Genomic DNA, 21,637 nt, shown 5'->3' on the forward strand with positions numbered 1-21,637 from the left:
GGAGGAGACGCAGACGAGGGAAGCGCGCTGGAGCGCTAGTTAGACTGCGTAAGCGGGGGTTCCGAACTCCGCTCCCGGCGTTACACCTGGCAAATGTCCGCTCTCTGCCCAACAAAATGGACGAGCTGCTGCTCCTAAAGAAGATAAACAGGGATTTATCAGGATCTTCTGCCCTGTGCTTCACTGAAACCTGGCTTGGTGAGTCCATCCCTGACAGCATCCTTCTTCTGCCGGGCTTCCAACTCCACCGCGCGGACCGCTTTACGGAATTAACGGTGAAAACGAGGGGAGGAGGAATCTGCTTTTATATCAACACAAGTTGGTGTACAGATGCCACAGTGCTATGGAAGATATGCACTCCTCAGCTGGAAGCCATCTCCATTAACTGCAAACCATTTTATTCACCGCTGGAGTTTTCCTCCTTTATTCTGGTCGGTGTCTATATTCCACCTCAAGCCTGCGTTAGCGAGGCACAGCAACACCTGGCTGACCAGATTACCAGCACGGAGCGAAAACACCCAGACTCTATTCTGATTATCCTTGGGGATTTCCACCAAGCACATCTCAGCCGTGAACTGCCAAAATACAGGCAGCACATTAAGTGTCCCACCAGGGACAAAAACACACTGGACCATTGCTACACAACATTAAAGAATGCATATCACTCTGTTCCCCGTGCAGCTTTGGGACTCTCCGATCACTGCCTGCTTCATCTCCTCCAAAGCTACAGGCAGAAACTAAAATCTGCAAAGCCTGTGGTGAAAACAGTGAGGAAATGGACCAAGGAGTCAAAGCTGGAGCTACAGGCCTGCTTTGACTGCACTGACTGGAGTGTTTTTGAGGCTGCATCTACATCACTGGACGAACTGACTGACACTGTGACGTCATATATCAGTTTTTGGAAAGGCATGTCCGTACCCACCAAAACGTACTGCATCTTTAATAACAATAAACCGTGGTTCACAGCAAAGCTCAAGGCACTGACGATCGTTGAAGAGGATGTGTGCCAGCTCTTTCAGAGACAGAAGACAAGGAAGGCATCAGGCCCAGACGGTGTGTCACCCTCCTGTCTGAAAGCCTGTGCAGAGCAACTGGCCCCCATCTTCACACGGATCTTCAACAGATCTCTGGAGCTGTGTGAAGTCCCCTCCTGCTTCAAACGCTCCACCATCATCCCAGTCCCTAAGAAACATTGCATCACTGGACTGAATGACTACAGGCCCGTCGCCCTGACGTCTGTGTTCATGAAATCCCTCGAAAGACTGGTGTTGACCCATCTGAAGGGCATCACAGGCCCCCTGCTGGACCCCCTGCAGTTTGCTTACCGGGCAAACAGGTCAGTGGATCATGCAGTCAACATGGGGATGCACTTCATCCTGCAACACCTCGACTCCCCAGGGACCTATGCAAGGATGCTGTTTGTGGACTTCAGCTCGGCGTTTAACACCATCATCCCAGAAGTCCTCCTCACCAAACTCATCCAGCTCACTGTGCCTGTCTCCACCCGTCAGTGGATCAAAAACTTCCTGACAGACAGGAAGCAGCAGGTGAGGCTGGGTGAAATAACATCCAGCACCCGGTCAGTCAGCACTGGTGCACCTCAGTGATGCGTGCTCTCCCCACTGCTCTTCTCTCTCTACATGAACGACTGCACCTCAGGAGACCCATCTGTTAAAATCCTTAAATTTGCAGACGACACTTCAGTCATCGGCCTCATCAGGGATAATGATGAGTCTGCATACAGGCAGGAAGTCAGAACAGCTGGCCCTGTGGTGCGGTCGAAACAACCTAGAGCTGAACACGCTCAAAACCGTGGAGATGACAGTGGACTTCAGGAGGAGCCCCCCAGCACTGCACCCCCTCACCATACTCAACAGCACAGTGTTGGCTGTGGAATCATTCAGGTTTCTGGGATCCACAATCTCCCGGGACCTGAAGTGGGAACCCAACATAAATAAAATCATCAAAAAGGCCCAGCAGAGATTGTACTTCCTGCGCCAGCTTAGGAAGCTCAACCTGCCTCAGGAGCTGCTGATCCTGTTTTACACAGCTGTCATCGAGTCTGTTCTCTGCATATCACTAACTGTCTGGTTTGGATCGGCCACCGAATTGGACAAGAACAGACTTCAACGGACAGTCAGGACTGCAGGAAAGATCATCGGTGCCAACCTGCCCACCATCCAGGACCTGTACACCTCCAGAGTCAGGAAACGGGCAGGAAAGATCACTGCAGATCCTTCTCATCCTGGGCACAACCTGTTTTCGATCTCCTCCCCTCTGGGAGGAGCTACAGATCTCTGTTCACCAAAACCTCCAGGCACAAAAACTGTTTCTTCCCTCTCGCTGTCTCACTTCTGAACAGCCAACCCACTGACACTGTGCAATAACCCTGGATCTTTATAATAAACACTGTACAGTTTCTCCCGAAATTATATTATATTATATATAATATATATTATAATTATATTTAATTATGGTTATCTTATTTCACTTCACTGTATAACCGTAATACACCTACCCTGTTATACCTGCACTTCTTTTCTTAGACTGTCGCACTGTTTGTATTTTGTATTGTTTTTGTGACTGTTTGTATTGTACTGTTTTGTGATGTGTATTCTGTGTAAGCACACTGTGAGCCACTTTACCGAGTCAAATTCCCTGTTTGTGCAAACTTACTTGGCCAATAAACCTGATTCTGATTTTGATATTTAACTCACATGCTGGCCATTTCTTCTGATCCTCCTTGAGATGGTTCTACTCCTTCATTGGAGTCCAGCTGTGTTTAATTAAACTGATTGGACTTAATTAGGAAAGGCACACACCTGTCTATATAAGACCTTACAGCTCACAGTGCATGTCAAAGCAAAAGAGAATCATGAGGTCGAAGGAACTGCCCAAGGAGCTCAGAGACAGAATTGTGGCAAGGCACAGATCTGGCCAAGGTTACAAAATAATTTCTGCAGCACTCAAGGTTCCTAAGAGCACAGTGGCCTCCATAATCCTTAAATGGAAGAAGTTTGGGACGACCAGAACTCTTCCTAGACCTGGCCGTCCAGCCAAACTGAGCAATCGTGGGAGAAGAGCCTTGGTGAGAGGTAAAGAAGAACCCAAAGATCACTGTGGCTGAGCTCAAGAGATGCAGTAGGGAGATGGGAGAAAGTTCCACAAAGTCAACTATCACTGCAGCCCTTCATCAGTCGGGGCTTTATGGAAGAGTGGCCCGACGGAAGCCTCTCCTCAGTGCAAGACATATGAAAGCCCGCATAGAGTTTGCCAAAAAACACATGAAGGACTCCCAGACTATGAGAAATAAGATTCTCTGGTCTGATGAGACCAAGATTGAACTTGTTGGCGTAAATTCTAAGGTGTATGTGTGGAGAAAACCAGGCACTGCTCATCACCTGCCCAATACAATCCCAACAGTGAAACATGGTGGTGGCAGCATCATGCTATGGGGGTGTTATTCAGCTGCAGGGACAGGACGACTGGTTGCAATTGAAGGAAAGATGAATGCAGCCAAGTACAGAGATATCTCCTAGAAAACCTCTTCCAGAGTGCTCTGGACCTCAGACTGGGCCGAAGGTTCACCTTCCAAAAAGGCAATGACCCTAAGCAGACAGCTAAAATAACAAAGGAGTGGCTTTGGAACAACTCTGTGACCATTCTTGACTGGCCCAGCCAGAGCCCTGACCTAAACCCAATTGAGCATCTCTGGAGAGACCTGAAAATGGCTGTCCACCAACGTTCACCATCCAACCTGACGGAACTGGAGAGGATCTGCAAGGAAAAATGGCAGAGGATCCCCAAATCCAGGTGTGAAAAACTTGTTGCATCATTCCCAAGAAGACTTGCTTCTACTCAATACTGAGCAAAGGGTCTGAATACTTATGACCATGTGATATTTCAGTTTTTCTTTTTTAATAAATTTGCAAAAATTTCTACATTTCTGTTTTTTTCTGTCAAGATGGGGTGCTGAGTGTACATTGATGAGAAATAAAATGAACTTTTTTGATTTTAGCAAATAGCTGCAATGAAACATAGTGAAAAATTTAAAGGGGTCTGAATACTTTCCGTACCCACTGTATGTTTATAAATGGCAGTGGCATGGCCACCCTGTACCTTGCACATGTTTAAATTAAAAACATGAATATATGAACCCGTGTAATATTTGAATAGCTTAGTATTGAATGCACAATATCAGGGTAGTTATGTTTATACATGGCACTAGGCCCAGTTTAATATAAAACACAATTTTATACAATATATATAGTAGGGGATCCCTGCTCCATCTCTCCACCTGTTTGGGGGTCCTTGGCCTGAAAAACGTTGAAGAACGTTGCTTTATATTTATATACTATATATTTACATCAGGAGCGGGTCCTCTCTACAGAGGCCGTAATGTTCCAAACCGGACAAACTTAACACCTTTTGAGTTTTTATGACAAATGATACTTTACTTTCAAATATTTCAATAATTTGTGGTCATATGGTACAGCTGTAGTGTCTGTGTATGTGTGTGTGTGACTGATGTTTTCTTATCACTCACAGTTAGAACTGATATGTTCCTGGATAAATGAGGCTTCGCTTCTCCTTCACCAATAAAGTTAACCCTTGTGTTGTCCCAGGGTCTGGTTGACCCAGCATGTGTTTGTGTGCGTGTGACAGTCTCCCGTCTCCGCGCGTGGTCATGTGGAGCAATACAAATTATAAAAAAAACCATGAGTGAACCATGAGCCACCGCATTTTCTTCTTCTTGCTTCTTCTTCTTCTTCCTATTATTGTTATTATTTTTACTATCACCGAGCAAGAACAGGCTCGAGCACACAACACTGGCAGCCGGGCATGCTCGCGGCGCGTGCCCTCGGGTCACGGGGACCCCGGCCGACATGCGACAGGCCCTACGTCAGCCCGTCTCGGATCTTCGCGCGTGGCGCGCGGCAATACAAATTATTTTTAAAAAATAAACGAGCGAAACGTGCGCCGCCGCGTTTTATTCATCATCTTCTTCGCCTTCTTGTTATTATTATTTTTATTACGTCCGAGCACACAACACTGCCTTGTGTGTGATATACAGCAGAAAGAAAGTGTGCATGTGTGTGAGTGGGTGGGAGTGGGTAACCATCGGAGGAGCCTGTAACAGTACGACACAATCCAGCGTCATCTCGCACTATCTGAGCACCGGGCTTCAGAACTGCTGCTGGACAGAAAGCTGCCTTCACGTGTCGAGACAGAGAAGAGGAGAAAATAATTTTCTGGTCGTACAATTGAACACGAATTGTCCGACCGTCGAATGTGGACGGACAATGCACGGTCGGACCATCCGTGTTCAATTGTCCGACCGTCGAATGTGGACAGACAATGCACTGTCGGACAATTGAACACGGATTATCCGACCGTCGAATGTGGTTGGACAATGCACTGTCAGACCATCCGTGTTCAATTGTCTGACCGTCTCGCGTCTTTGCGTGTGTCGTGCAGCTATAAAGCAAGAACAGGCTCGGGCAGCCGTCGCGACTCTCAGGGTCTTGGAGTGTGTGACGTGCAGAGATTCAGAAGAAACAAACAACGAGTCAAGTATGGTCATTTCTTTTCTTTTTTTTTATTATTATTATTATTATTATTACTGAACAAGAACAGGTTTCAGAACACAACGCGCGGGGAGCCGGGGTCGGCGGCGAGATCCCGAACGACAAGAGATGGGCCGTACGTTACACCGTGTCCAACGTCGCGAGCCTCAGGGTCAGTGAGACCCCGAACGACAACAGACCTACGGCCCTACGTTACACCGTCTCGCGTTTTCGCGTGTGTCGTGCAGCTATAAAAAAAAAAATAATAATTTCGTTCTTGTTCTTGTTCTTGTTCTTGTTCTTCTCCTTCTTCCCATCACCGAGCAGGAACAGGTTCGAGTACACAACGCAGGGAGCCGGGTCGGTCCAACGTCACGAGGCTCAGGGTCACGGAGACCCCCCGAATGACAAGACACAGGCCCTACGTTACACCGTCTCCGACGTCGCCACTCTCAGGGGTCAGGGAGACCCCCCCGAACAACAAGAGACGGGCCCTACGTCACACCTTCTCCAACGTCGCGACTCTCAGGGTCAGGGAGACCCCGAACGACAAGACACAGGCCCTACGTCTCACCGTCTCGCGTCTTCGTGTGTGTCGTGCAGCTACACAGAATTATAAAAATTTGTTTGCTTCTTCTTCTTCTTCTTCTTCTTCTTCGCATCAAGCAAGAACAGGCTCGAGTACACAACGCGGGTGGCCGGGCAGGCCCGACGTCGCGACTCTCGGGGTCAGGGAGACCCCCCCGAACGACAAGACACAGGCCCTACGTCTCAGCGTCTCGCGTCTTTGCGGGTGTCGTGCAGCTATACAAAATTATAAAAATTTGTTTGCTTCTTCTTCTTCTTCTTCTTCTTCTTCGCATCACCGAGCAACAACAGGCTCGAGTACACAACGCGGGCAGCCGGGCGGGCCCGACGTCGCGATTCTCGGGGTCAGGGAGACCCCGAACGACAAGAGACGGGCCCTACGTAACAAATACATATGCAAGGGCTGTTCGCTTTTCTATTGCCCTTCGTGCGCGTGCTGATGTGTGGTGGGCTGTGCGTGTGCACGGGTGCGTCTGTGTGTTTGAAGCAGGGTATCGCAACCAGCGTTAGTTAAAATCGCTACCCAAAACGCTCACAGTCAACCGCATAGGGAAGCAGGGACAACACAAGGGTTAAAACACAGGCTGCGTCATAATCTGCGGGAACTGGTAACCACATTTATTTAGTTAGTAATCGATGATGTGGGATCATGACTCTGGATCATTCCGGTCACTTTAACCCTGATGTCCTGACTGTATGGTCACGTTACGTCTCGTGTTGCGTTGCAGGGTTTGTGTGTGTCCTAATAACTTGTGACCAGTGATGGTGTTTAATGGTGTTTTAAAGTGTAAAGGGATCGCAGGTCACAGGAGTGAGGAGGAAGCTCTGACGCAGGACGACCGGACCTCTCATGAGCGTCTGTCCTCCTGAAGCAGGAAATGTTCAATCACTGCATCGATGCAGAGTGGTTCACCTTTATGCAGGAGCCCAAACATTAACACATGTTCTGCTGCTCCTCCTGTACTCTGTGCTGTGTGCTTCAACCTAACATAATGTGGCTCTAACTCTATTCCAGCCACATTTTATTGTCATCACTCATAAACCGGTGGACATATTTTACAGTCAGCTCTAAATAGTAGTTTTTAATGCAAACAAAAGCCCTCTGAACATATTAATGTCTTTATTTTTGTATAGATTTCAACTTAAAGGCACATGAACACACTGAAATCATAACAACGTATTCACAACTCTGGACCTTCTGGGGAGCAGATGAAATTGTGAATGCAGTTATTATGACAGGCTTGTTTGTGTTAGCACTGAAACATTAAAACACATGAGTAGATTCAAGTAACACAAAGTCAGTTTCAGTAACCTTCTTGTGTGGCATGTTTGAACATTACAGAAATGTGTTTTTCTCAGTTCAGATCCAATGTGCAGGAGGAGGCCACTCAGCATTTCCTGGTTTTATGGTATGATGTCAGAGATGAGGTCACTGGACCTAACCAAGTGCAAGGGGCTTTTGCTCCAGGAAGAACGGGGGCAAGTACAATCTCAAAACATTTAGCACTGTTTTGCACCAGCATGCAGTGTTATTTTATTTTTGTGCGTATATGTATAGAAAAGACGTCGGAGGAAGGAACTTGTGTATAAAACTCAACATGACTTTATTCCGATCTAAGATGGCGCAGCGGACGGCTGCCTCTGTGATTTGGTGCGCGATGTTTTGTCTTGTTTTGTTAGTAAATTCAGTTTTCTGCCTTAAAACCGGGAGCTCTTTCACCAGAGAGATGCTCATGAACATCAGGGACACAACTCCGGATAATCTTTTTCTGACTTTCATTGCCTCATCCATCGAGATTTTGGACATTTTGGTTAAAGGTGCGCTCACCTTTGTTCACACGGTGAAGCGGCGGAGGAGAGGAAAAAGGCGCTTGTGCGTCTTCGCCGGCGGGGACTTCGAACTGGATGAACTCCAGCTACTAGTTAGTAAGAACAGAGACTTTTCTTCATCTTCCGTTTTGTGCTTCACAGAGACGTGGCTGTGTGGATCTGTACCGGACTCTGCGCTGCAGCTGGCTGGCTTCCAACTCTTCCGAGCGGACTGCGACACAGAGCTCTCCAGCAAGACGAAAGGTGGAGGTATCTGCTTTTACTCTAACTCTGGCTGGTGCAACAATGTGATAGTGATTCAACAACACTGCTCTCCTGATCTGGAGTATTTTTTCATCAACTGCAGACCCTTCTACTCCCCCCGTGAGTTCGCTTCATTCATTCTGGTCGGTGTTTACATCCCACCGCAGGCTAACGTGCAGGAGGCTCAGCGCACGCTCGCCGATCAGATCCTGTGTGTGGAGCGGACTAACCCGGACTCCTTAGTGATTGTCCTCGGTGACTTTAACAAAGGAAATCTCACCCGTGAACTCCCCAAATATAAACAATTTATTAAATGCCCGACCAGAGAGGAGAACATTCTGGATCACTGTTACACCACAGTAAGCAGTGCTTATCACGCCGTCCCCCGGGCTGCACTGGGACTCTCGGACCACGTCATGGTGCATTTGATTCCTGCCTACAAGCAGAAACTAAAACTCTGCAAACCTGTTGTGAGGACTTTACAGCAGTGGACCAGTGAAGCTGTGGAGGATCTTCAGGCGTGCTTGGACTGTACAGACTGGGAGGTGTCAGGACTTCAACTAACAGTCTGGATGAGTACACAGAGGCTGTGACTTCCTATATCAGCTTCTGTGAGGACAGCCGTGTTCCATCACGAACCAGGGTGAGTTACACTAATGACAAACCCTGGTTCACAGCCAAACTCAAACAGTTAAGGTTGGAGAAGGAAGAGGCGTTCAGGAGCGGAGACAGAGTCAGGTTTATTGAGTCTAAATACAGGTTTAGCAAGGAGGTGAGAGCAGCTAAACACCTGTACTCTGAGAAACTTCAACACCAGTTCGCAGCCAATGACTCTGCCTCTGTCTGGAAAGGGCTCAGGCTGATCACAAACTGCAAGCCCAGTGCCCCCCACTCCACTAACGACTCACGCCTGGCCAACGACCTGAACGAGTTCTACTGTCGCTTCGATAGACAGTGGGACAGTCCTGACACCATCCCCCGTGCAACCACCCTCCAGCCCATCAACTGCACCTCCCCCACCACAGCAAAGGCCAGCTCCTCTACACTACTTCCCACCTCAGAGCCCCCCCCCCTCCTCCCCTATCACAGTGACGACTCTCTGCATCCTGGAGACGGACGTCAACAGGCTCTTCAGGAGACAGAACCCCCGCAAAGCAGCCTGGCCAGACTCTGTCTCTCCATCTATCCTGAAGCACTGTGCTGATCAGCTGTCTCCGGTGTTCACAGACGTTTTTAACACCTCACTGGAGACCTGCCACGTACCAGCCTGCTTCAAGACCTCCACCATCATCCCTGTCCCCAAAAAAACTAAGATCACTGGACTCAATGGTTACAGACCTGTTGCCCTGACCTCTGTGGTGATGAAGGCATTCGAGCGCCTCGTGCTGCTCCACCTCAAAGCCATCACTGACCCTCTCCTGGACCCCCTGCAGTTTGCCTACAGAGCCAACAGGTCTGTAGACGATGCAGTAAACATAGCCCTCCACTTCATCCTCCAGCACCTGGACTCCTCAGGAACCTACGCCAGGATCCTGCTTGTGGACTTCAGCTCTGCCTTCAACACAATCATCCCGGATCTGCTACAGGACAAGCTCTCCCTGCTGAGTGTGCCTGACTCCACCTGCAGATGGATCACAGACTTCCTGTCTGACAGGAGGCAACACGTGAGGCTGGGGAAGCTGGGGAGCACTGGTTCCCCTCAAGGCTGTGTTCTTTCACCTCTTCTCTTCTCCCTGTACACCAACAGCTGCACCTCCAGTCACCAGTCCGTCAAACTCCTAAAGTTTGTGGACGACACCACCCTCATTGGGCTCATCTCTGGTGGGGATGAGTCAGCCTACGGGTGGACGATTGATCATCTGGTGACCTGGTGTGATCAGAACAACCTGGAGCTCAATGCTCTGAAAACAGTGGAGATGGTTGTAGACTTCAGAAAGAACCCAGCCCCACCCACCCCCATCACCCTGAGAGACGCCCCAGTCGCGCTGCGGAGTCCTTCCACTTCATGGGCACCATCATCTCCCAGGACCTCAAGTGGGAGCTAAACATCAGCTCCAGCACCAAAAGAGCTCAACAGAGGATGTACTTCCTGCGGCAGCTGAAGAAGTTCAACCTGCCAAAGACAATGATGGTGCATTCTACACCTGCATCATCGAGTCCATCCTCACCTCCTCCATCTCCATCTGGTTCGCTGCTGCCACCGCATACGACAAAGGCAGGCTGCAGCGTATCATCCGCTCTGCTGAGAAGGTGATTGGCTGCAATCTGCCATCTCTCCAGGACCTGTTTGCCTCTATGACCCTGAGGCGTGCAGGCAAGATTGTGGCCGATCCTTCTCACCCGGGTCACAAACTCTTTGAGGTTCTTCCCTCCGGCAGGAGGCTGCGGGCCACCAGGACTAAAACCGCCCGCCACAAGACCAGCTTCTGGTCTTGTGCTGCAGTTGGCCTTATCAACAAGGCCCGTGACCCCCACCTGACTTGGACTCTTATCCCGCACCCACGTGTCAATTCTGTGTTACATTAACACACATATCATAACAGTATATTGCATATTGCACATCCCCATTTCTCTCCTGCTTTGCATTTTACTTTTTATTTATCTTTCTATATCTTGTATATATCTGTTTTTGCATTTTACTCTTTATTTAACTTTTATGTCTTGTATATATATTTGTTTTATATACAGTTATTTCTTTCTTATGTAAAGTACTTATTGTGTTTTTATGCTTTATGTTAAATGTATGCACCTTTTCATCAAAGAAAATTCCAGGTAGGTGTAAACCTACTTGGCAATAAATCCTTTCTGATTCTGATTCTGATTCTGATATGGTATATTCTAAGCAGCAGAGATGTCGATGATGGTGAAGTTGAAGGAAGGATTATTACAGAGAAGTTCACAGATCAGGACGGGCACCATGGTATACACGGAGACGTTCCCAGCCAAATGCAGAAGTCTAACTTGCAAGGGTCGAGCACACAATAAATATAGAGGTTGCCTACGCCCATGACAACGTCCCACATCCCATGGTTTAGCAGGACATGACTGCATGTGTCTGAGCATATAATATGTAAAAGAAATGATGAATTCATAAGGACATGCCTTGTGCTTAATAGACGAAGTCCCATGTTCTATAGTCATCCATTAACAGGTCCGAGATCATTCCCTAGGGGGAGAGAACTAACGAGAAATACATGGAGGAATTTCTGAGAATCTGAAGATTATGGCCGCATGCTTAAACATGTGATTCTGGTTTATACCCAGGTTAAAGGGATCTATTCAGCTGAATATACTACACTAACTCAACTTCACGTGATTTAAACTAGTAATAATACAGCACTTAACATTGAGTATAAAACCATACAAAAAAATGCTGTATAACATAACATTTAATGGAGGGGGGCTAGAGCCTCCACAGAGTTCATCAGTTTTTTTTTCTTTATTATTTTTTAATGAGGTTAGGTTTACTGTGAAAAATACTACGTAATCTTTTCGTGTGTGGTAAACTGGTCGTCTCAAGTTTATTCCAGCTCACTGATTGGACTGTTTCAATTCCATGTTCACAAACACACTATCTGTTGCCGCCAGTAAATGATATAAACCATTGAAAGAAAGAGAGTTCAGGTAAGTCAGCGATGGACACGTGAGATAGTGGATGTCTTTGTTTTCTAATAATGTGAGAGAGAACCTTCATCATGATGGATAATGTTTCAGTAGTTTCCATGTTCACTATGTCGGGGTTGAGTGGCACAGCGCACTACAGAGTCACCCTCTTCATCCTCACTTTGTTGTGTTACTGTGTGATCTGGCTGGTAAACGTGACCATCATCGTAACCATCATCGTGGATAAAAACCTTCACGAACCCATGTACATCTTCCTCTGTAACCTGTGTATTAACGGACTGTATGGGACTGCAGGCTTTTATCCAAAGTTCCTCATCGACCTCCTGTCTGCCTCTCATGTCATCTCTTACAGTGGATGCCTCCTGCAGGGTTTTGTGTTGCACTCTTCAGTCAGTGCAGATTTCTCTATTCTCGTATTAATGGCCTTTGACAGATACGTGGCTATCTGTCAGCCTCTGACTTACCACTCAGTGATGACGAAGGGAAATATTGGCATGTTTGTGTTTTTTGCTTGGCTTATACCCCACTATCTGATCTTGGTGAGCACTATAACAACAGCAATAACCAAATTATGCGGCTCACATATTCCCAAAATCTACTGTATTAATTATTTGGTGAATAGACTTGCTTGTACTCCTCCATTAGCAGATGACATTATTCCAGCTATTAATTACACTGTTTCTTTACTCTATATAGCCTTAATTTTTTGGTCTTATTTGTATCTGATCAAAAATATCCTTCACTCCGGTGAGAACAGAAGCAAGTTCATGCAAACCTGTCTGCCGCATTTACTATGTTTGAATACCCTAGTCATTAGTATTCTTTTTGATTTGTCGTACGTGAGATATGGCACGAGTACGTTACCGCAAAGTCTCAAGAATTTTATGGCAATAGAATTCCTGGTCGTTCCTCCGATCCTCAATCCCCTCATATACGGTCTCAAACTGACGCAAATACGAAACAGAATCGTGCAGTTTTATTTAAGGAAGAACTGACATGTGATCTGTAGAAAGAAAGTTGATAAATATTATTATCTGCCTTGTTATTTGTGTTTTTTAGAAAAGTGTTACAATCTGAGAAACTTATTACAGCACAGTTACCAGGCTCTAACCTCTGGATTATCAATCTGTTATGACACAAAGAGTCTGGGGCCTATTTGTTTTTAACTTGGCTTATACCTTTAATTTTGAGGTTAATTTGAACAATAATAGCATCAGGATCATGGTTACGTGCCTCACATATACTGTTTCTGATATAGCTTATTCTGCCTCCATAGAAAATCAAGCTATTACAGCTTTTTTAAATTATCCTATGTGTTTTGACCCTTTTATTAACATTTGCTCTTATATTCTGTATTTTCAGTATGAACAAAACATGTCTGACCACAGAAAAGAAGAGCAAGCTAATGCAAATGTGTCTGCCTCATTTATTTTTTTGAAATGATTTATATGTTTGCTCTCTACTTTTTTCTACACAATAAAAAATGTAACACTGCAATGTTTGTGTCTGTTTTTTTAAAAGAAACAAATTGTGTAGCATGATGTATAATGCATGTATGTCCGTATAAATAAACAGTTATCTCATCTGACAAACCTGTGACATAAATCTAAAACATAAACCAGAGAGCAACATTGATAAGAATCCAGTGTTGTACAGTAAATGAGTGTGTTAAGCATTGAGGCAGGATCACATGTAATTCTGTTGACCTTCACAAATAAACGTTATCCCACTATACATTTCTGAAATAATCAATAGCTAAATTTGCACTAAGTTTGATTTAAACTTGAGTCGACAGAAGCAGAGCTGACATCAGAGCGACAGTTGTTCATTCTGAGAACTGGCTGCAGATGTTATGTTTGGTTGTTGTCATTCACACATGATAAAATCTGAATGATTCTTTTTTCAAACTCTGTGTCAATTCCATTCACCTCATTTACATCAAAGGTACATACAGTGATCTGTCTAATAGAGCAACTGCACCACTAACTCACACTTCAATATTATGTGGATTTATTATTAAAGGTTCAGTGTGTAAGATTTAGGTGAAAGGGATCTATTGAATATAAAATTATGTTTTCACTTGTAATCATCTACCTTGTACAAATTATATTCTTTACCCTTTATATTTATATATTATATATTAACTTCAGGAGCGGGTCCTCTCTACAGAGGCCGTCATGTTCCAAACCAGACAAACTTAACACCTTTTGAGTTTTTATGACAACTGATACTTTACTTTCAAATATTTCAATAATTTGTGGTCATATGGGACAGCCCTAGTGTCTGTGTATGTGTGTGTGTGACTGATGTTTTCTTATCACTCACAGTTAGAACTGATATGTTCCTGGATAAATGAGGCTTCGCTTCTCCTGCACCAATAACGTTAAAACACAGGCTGCATCATATTCTGCGGGAACTGGTAACCACATTTATTTAGTTAGTAATCGATGATGTGGGATCATGACTCTGGATCACCCCGGCCACTTTAACTCTGATGTCCTGACTGTTTGTTCACGTTACATCTAGTGTTGCGTTGCAGAGTTTGTGTGTGTCCTAATAACTTGTGACCAGTGATGGTGTTTAATGTTAAAGTGTAAAGGGATCGCAGGTCACAGGAGTGAGGTGGAAGCTCTGACGACCGGACCTCTCATGAGCGTCTGTCCTCCTGAAGCAGGAAATGTTCAATCACTGCATCGACGCAGAGTGGTTCACCTTTATGCAGGAGCCCAAACATTAACACATGTTCTGCTGCTCCTCCTGTACTCTGTGCTGTGTGCTTCAACCTAACATAATGTGGCTCTAACTCTATTCCAGCCACATTTTATTGTCATCACTAATAAACCGATGGACATATTTTACACATCAGCTCTAAATAGTAGTTTGTAATGCAAACAAAAGCCCTCTGAACACATTAATATCTTAATTTTTTTATAGATTTCAACTTAAAAGCACATGAACACACCGAAATCATAACAACGTATTCACAACTCTGGACCTTCTGGGGAGCAGATGAAATTGTGAATGCAGTTATTATGACAGGCTTGTTTGTGTTAGCACTGAAACATTAAAACACATGAGTAGATTCAAGTAACACAAAGTCAGTTTCAGTAACCTTCTTGTGTGGCATGTTTGAACATTACGGAAATGTGTGTTTCTCAGTTCAGATCCAATGTGCAGGAGGAGGCCACTCAGCATTTCCTGGTTTTATGGTATGATGTCAGAGATGAGGCCACTGGACCGAACCAAGTGATAGGGGCTTTTGCTCCAGGAAGAACGGGGGCATGTTCAATCTCAAAACATTTTACACTATATTGACACAGTTTACAGGTGCAATGACATGTTTGTGTATAGAGTAGCTAATATGAGTCGTGTGTTGTTGGTGTAAAACTAATTTGAATTTAAAGTTCAGCTCTTTAATAACACTGAGTAGCACATATGCATGTAGTAATATAACAAATTTGCTGCCATTGTTTCAAACTATTCAACTGATCGGTATTGAAATGTTTCATTCAAAATAAATCTTAATTAATATACCTCACTGTTACACACAGTGTATTTCATGAGATGAGAGATCATCTATGAAGCCAAAACTATATATAAATACATAAATAATTATATAAAAGGATAAATAAATACATAAAGAAAGAAACACATAACTATAATTAAATGCCTAAATAAATGACTAAATGTGTAGTTTCACATTTATATTTATTTGAAATACAAATTCTGGAAAATGTCCAAATCCCATTTTCCGCACATTTTCTGGCAATTATATCTAAATCAGGCATTTAAATCAACAGTTTCCTTTTCTATTTCCTTGCTGCAGCAAGGAAATAGAAAATATTGAAATGCATGCATTTCAATTGATTTAACTTGTCCATGAAAGCGTGTGCACAAACAACCAATGGGGCTTTTGTTATTGTGAGGAGTCTGTGATACTGATAATCCTTTTCTCGTAATTAGTTACATAATAATTAAATTGTTTTAGCTCATAGTTACAAATTAATAAGAAAATCTGGTAATTTAATAGGTTATTTAACTCTGCTGTTTAAATTCTGATAGTTTATCAGTAATTATGGTTCAACTTGAAATATTACTGTTAAAGTAAATGACGGATCAGGTTACTGATTGTGACACCAGAGTTTGAATTCCCTGATGCATCATCGTCGTCAAAGTTGTTTTTAAAAGATGGTGTGGAAGGAGGAGAGTCAGACCAGGCCGCTCAGTGTAAAGCCTCTGTCTGTGATCTCTCACTGTTTGATGTAACATTGGAAAGGTAAAACTTTGAAGATTTATTTCTCTGATCATGGATAATGTTTCTGTTGTGAGAGTTTTCACTCTCTCTGGGATAAATGAGACGACGAACTACAAACTCGCCATCTTCTCGATCACTTTACTGTATTACTGTATGATTCTGTTTTTTAACATCTCTATCATCGCCATCATTATCTTAGATGAAAACCTGCATGAACCGATGTACATCTTGTTGTGCAGTTTTTGTGTTAATGGGCTTTACGGGACCACAGGTTTCTATCCTAAATTTCTTCTTGATCTGCTGTCGCCTGCCCCGGAAATCTCCTATTCAGGATGTCTCCTCCAGGCTTTTGTCATGTACTCATTTGCCTGCTGTGAGTTGTCCCATCTAGCAGTTATGGCCTATGACAGGTACCTGGCTATATGTCGACCGCTGCACTATCACTCTCTGATGTCCAAGAGGAGGCTCTCTCAGCTGGTGTGTTTCTCCTGGCTCACACCTTTCTGTATTTTCTCCATCAGTGTTATACTGACGTCCAGACTCAGGTTGTGTGGCTCGAAAATCCCGAAAGTCTTTTGTGTAAACTGGATCATATATAAACTCGCCTGTTCTGAAGCCGACACCTTTTCAAATAATATCCTCTCTTATGCAACCATTATCATTTACGTGTCTCATGGTTTTTTCGTCGTTTGGACGTACATGCATCTGATCACAAACAGCGTAAAGTCCAAAGACGGCAGGGTCAAGTTCATGCAGACGTGTGTGCCCCATTTGATTTCTTTGACCACGTTCCTTGTTGTGATAGTTTTTGATTTGATGTACATGCGGTTTGGCTCCACAGATTTGCCTCAGGGCCTTCAAAACTTCATCGCTATAGAATTTCTCCTCATTCCTCCGCTCCTGAATCCTCTAATATACGGATTCAAACTGACCAAAATACGAAATAGAATTCTGTTATTAATTCACGGTGGAAGAATAGGACCTTTTATCTGATTTACTTAGTTTTTTTCATGTAAAAGAAACAAAACAGATTCATCTTTGTCAGGAGGAAATAATGCAGCAGATGTTATTCTGTAATGTTTACTCAGAGACTAACTAAGGTTCATTCAATGCTCATGTCTAAAGAATTTAATGTGTTTGCTTTAAGATGATGTTTGGGTCACGTCAGGATGGTTCGGTTTGTTCCACATGAGGACTGCATACCTCAGTATAAACTAAATATTGTAAAATCTTGACCTTACTATGTAAAGTGGCTTGATATAATTTATGTTGTGATTTGGCGCAATAAAAATCAAATTCAATTCAAATACGTGTTTGCTACAAAAGCGTTATATAGCATATCAATGCATTAACTTCTCTTTATTGGCTTTCAGTAAATTGTAGAATTGATTTTAAGTGTTTATTGCTGACTTTTAAGGCCCTTTCTGGAATTGCACCTAATTACATTCTGATCCTTTCACACTATGTGTGCCTGGTTGTAACCTGAGGTCCTCAGCGGAGGCTCACCATTCCACATTCCCGGCTGAGGACCAGAGGGGCCGGACCTTTTCTGTCAAGGCTCCATGAGCAGATCTGTCTGATAAACTCCTCGTCCTCTTTGAAATCTCTTTTAAAGATACCTTTTATAGTTCCCCTTCTCCCAGTGCTCATTTTACAGTCTATTTGATTATTTATTTATGTTTTATTTTATCTTGTTTTTACTCTTGTCTCATCTGTTAAAAAATAAAAACATTTTTTGCTTTACTGCTGTGATATCTTCAAATTCTTTGTCTTCATTTTAAATGTTTAAAACACTTTATAACTGTGTTTTGAAAGTGCTGTATAAATAACGTCTAATTGAATGGGTCAGATTGAATCCTCAGTTGAACAAATATAAAAGTTTTTGGAGACAGGGAGGAAAAATTAAAAGTCAACGGCTAAAACGAATACAAATTTGAATTTAAAGTTCAGCTCTTTAATAACACAGAATATCACACATGCATGTGGTAATATAACAAATTTGCTGACATGGTTTCACACTATTCCACTGATCATTGTTGAAATGCTTCATTTAAAATAAATCTTAATTTAATATACCTCACTTTTATACACAATGTGTTTCATGAGTAAGACTGAATGAAAACAAAACGTATTTGACAATAACTTTAAATTGCAAATGTCCTCATTATGGGACTAATAAAGACGTATCTTATCTCATGTTGTCAAACTAGCTTTGTGTTTTGTTCACCTGTACACTTGCTCAACAAAAAACTTTTTTTATTCCCCCTAGTTTTGTTGTTGTTGCCGAAGCTGTTATTAATAGAAGGTGTAGAGGGAGATCGAGACCTTAAAGGGAAGTGACCACATCACACCTCAACCCTCGTACTCTGTCACCAGGGATGTTATTACACAGGAATTGTAGAGTCTGAAGAGAGAGGTGTGATGATTATTTGATCTGATCATGGAAAATGTTTCTATCGTTAGAAATTTCATTCTGGTCGGTTTCAACGAGTCATTTAGTTACAGAATAACGCTCTTCTCACTCACTTTACTGTATTACTATATGATTCTGTTTTTCAACATCTCCATCATCGCCATTATTATCTTAGATGAAGACCTGCATGAACCGATGTACATCTTGTTGTGCAGTTTTTGTGTTAATGGACTTTACGGGACCACTGGTTTCTATCCTAAATTTCTTTTCGATCTGCTGTCGCCTGCTCCTGAAATCTCCTATTCAGGATGTCTCCTCCAGGCTTTTGTCATGTACTCGTTTGCCTGCTGTGAGTTGTCCAATCTGGCAGTTATGGCCTATGACAGGTACCTGGCTATATGTCGACCGCTGCACTATCACTCTCTGATGTCCAAGAGGAGGCTCTCTCAGCTGGTGTGTTTCTCCTGGCTCACACCTTTCTGTGCTTTCTCCATCAATGTCGGGCTAACGTCCAGACTGAAGCTGTGTGGCGCAAACTTACAGAAACTCTTTTGTGTGAACTGGGTCATCGTTAAACTCGCCTGCTCTGAAGCCGACACATTTTCAAACCAGACAGTTTCATACATAATAATTTTATTCTATTTCTTTCATGGGGTTTTCATCATTTGGACATACATGCATATTATTAAAACTTGTGTGAGATCCAAAGACGACAGTAGAAAGTTCATGCAGACGTGTCTGCCCCATTTTATTTCTATGATGACGTTCATTGTTGTGATAGTTTTTGATTTGATGTACATGCGGTTTGGCTCCACAGATTTGCCTCAGGGCCTTCAAAACTTCATCGCTATAGAATTTCTCCTCATTCCTCCGCTCCTGAATCCTCTCATATACGGATTCAAACTGACCAAAATACGAAATAGAATTCTGTTATTAATTCAAGGTGGAAGAATATGACCTTTTATCTGATTTACTTTTAGTTTTTTCCATGTAAAATAAATAAAGAAGATTAATCTTCTTCAGGAGGTAATGCAGCAGAGGTAATTCTGAAAGGATTATTCAGAGTCTAACTAGGATTAGTTTTCCGTCAGCAGATGTCTCGTCCTCATAAAAACTCACCTTTTAAAGTTAGCTTTCTCCTAGTGCTCATCTTATTGTCTATTTGAATAATTTAATAATATTTTATTTTATCTTGTCTCATCTGTAAAAAAAATCTTTATTGCTGTGATATCTTCAAACTGCTTTAAAATATTTTTTTATTGTTTGTCTTAAATTTTTCATTGTACATGATAAAAGAACCTTAACTGTGTTTTAAAAGATGCTATATAAATAAATAATGTATATTGTAAATGTTTACTATGATTATTGTTGTTACTATAATAATAATTATAATAATAATATTATTAGTAATAATAATAATCATATTATCATTATTGTTAAGATTATTACAGTTTTTATCCTTTTAGTTGGTTATGTTACATATAGTGGAGATGTTACAGTTTCTACAATCATGCAATCTAATACTGTATCCCTCAAACATTGACATCACATCACAGGATTTTCTCAAATATTTTAATAAAAAGAAATATCATTCAACATTATGTTGTTATATATGTTTGTGCCTTAATATGAATATAAATAGTTTAATATTTTAGTTTCTTGTAGGGATGGTTCGAGCTGCGTCCTTGATTAACACTCTCCTCTTCTTCTCTTGGATGTGTCAGAAGTGTTTGGAGACAGGAAGGAAAAATTAAAAGTCAGCGCTCAGGTCATGTTTGTGTTGGTGCTCAGAGCCTTTAAATCAAATTTGTTCCACTTTTGTTTTCATTTCAATAATATTCTCAATCTTCCGCAACATAGAACAACTCAATGGGAGAGTCTCATGTGGATAGGAACCAGTGAGTTGTTTACATAGATACGACACTGCTCCCTAATGAGCTGTGATGATGGATGCAGAAAACACTTCATCCCTAAGAAGGACTTATCTAGCTGTTCCTAAAACGACGTGTTCTCAATCAGAATTTGAGGAATTAGAAATCAAAGGAGATTCTCTTGGTTTAAAAAAATAATTCAGGACTTAGGGAAATTAATTCAGAAAACAATATTTAACACACAAACATTTGTGTCACTTTAATAATAATTGTATTGCTGTTACCTTGAGAGTCAACTCTGGTCTCTCTGTAAGTTTAATTCTGCATCTGGAGATGGACTCACAACATTTAGGTACATGAGATGGACAAGTGAGGACAGAGACAAGTCAGTGTTGTGGACCTGCTGTCAGTCACACATCATGAGTCATATGAACTTTCAATAATTACTTTATATGTATGTCACTTATCTAGACGAGGTTACAAAGTGCTTCTCACATCTATGGCAAAAAAAAAAAAGAATGAATACAAATGAAAGCTTTTCAATTCAGTTCAACTTTAAAGGTTAAATCATAACATATCAAGGCGGAAAAAACTCCCTCATTAACGGGAAGAAACATCCAGCAGAACCAGACTCGCTGTGGGCGGACATCTGCCTCAACTGGTTGGGGTGAGCGGAGGAAAATGGGGAGGAGAGGGGAGACATTGGCAAAAAGGGGAGAGAAGAGATATGGGGGAGAGAGAGAGAGAGAGAGAGAGAGAGAGAGAGAGAGAGAGAGAGAGAGAGAGAGAGAGAGAGAGAGAGAGAGAGAGAGAGAACGAGAGAGAGAGACCAGGTGTCAGGTGTCAGGTGTTTTGGCCTTTTAATCGCATAGATTTAAAAATGAAACCCGAGGGGACGCTGAGGATAATTATGACTATTCACAACTCTGGGCCTTCCCGGGAGCAGATGAAATTGTGAATGCACAGTTATTATGACTTGTTTGTTTGTGTTAGCACTGACACATTTCACATTAAAACACATGAGTAGATTCAAGTAAACACAAAGAAATGAGACAGTAGTTACCTTCCTGTGTGGCATGTTTGAACATTACTGAAATGTGTGTTCCTCAGTTCAGATCGAATGTGCAGAAGGTGGCCACTCAGCATTCCTGGTTTTATGGTATGATGTCAGAGATGAGGTCACTGGACTGCACCAAGTGGAAGGGCTTTTTGCTCCAGGAAGAACGGGGCCATGTTCAATCTCAAA

General features: G+C 42.9%; 3 protein-coding genes across 3 annotated transcripts; all 3 read left to right on the plus strand.

Annotated features, from left to right (window-relative positions):
- Positions 1-11,923: 11,923 nt before the first annotated feature.
- On the plus strand, positions 11,924-12,847 carry LOC133021275 (olfactory receptor 6E1-like). Its single transcript, XM_061088059.1, has one exon. The coding sequence runs from the start codon at positions 11,924-11,926 to the stop codon at positions 12,845-12,847; it is 924 nt and encodes a 307-aa protein (XP_060944042.1).
- Positions 12,848-16,152: 3,305 nt separating this feature from the next.
- LOC133021276 (olfactory receptor 4B13-like) lies at positions 16,153-17,100 on the plus strand. Its single transcript, XM_061088060.1, has one exon. The coding sequence runs from the start codon at positions 16,159-16,161 to the stop codon at positions 17,098-17,100; it is 942 nt and encodes a 313-aa protein (XP_060944043.1). The 5' UTR covers positions 16,153-16,158.
- A 1,447-nt stretch (positions 17,101-18,547) lies between these two features.
- LOC133021277 (olfactory receptor 6N1-like) lies at positions 18,548-19,477 on the plus strand. The gene has a single exon (XM_061088061.1). The coding sequence runs from the start codon at positions 18,548-18,550 to the stop codon at positions 19,475-19,477; it is 930 nt and encodes a 309-aa protein (XP_060944044.1).
- The last annotated feature ends 2,160 nt before the right edge of the window (positions 19,478-21,637 follow it).

This window comes from Limanda limanda, chromosome 16, assembly GCF_963576545.1.
Source record: "Limanda limanda chromosome 16, fLimLim1.1, whole genome shotgun sequence".
Lineage (NCBI taxonomy): Eukaryota > Metazoa > Chordata > Actinopteri > Pleuronectiformes > Pleuronectidae > Limanda > Limanda limanda.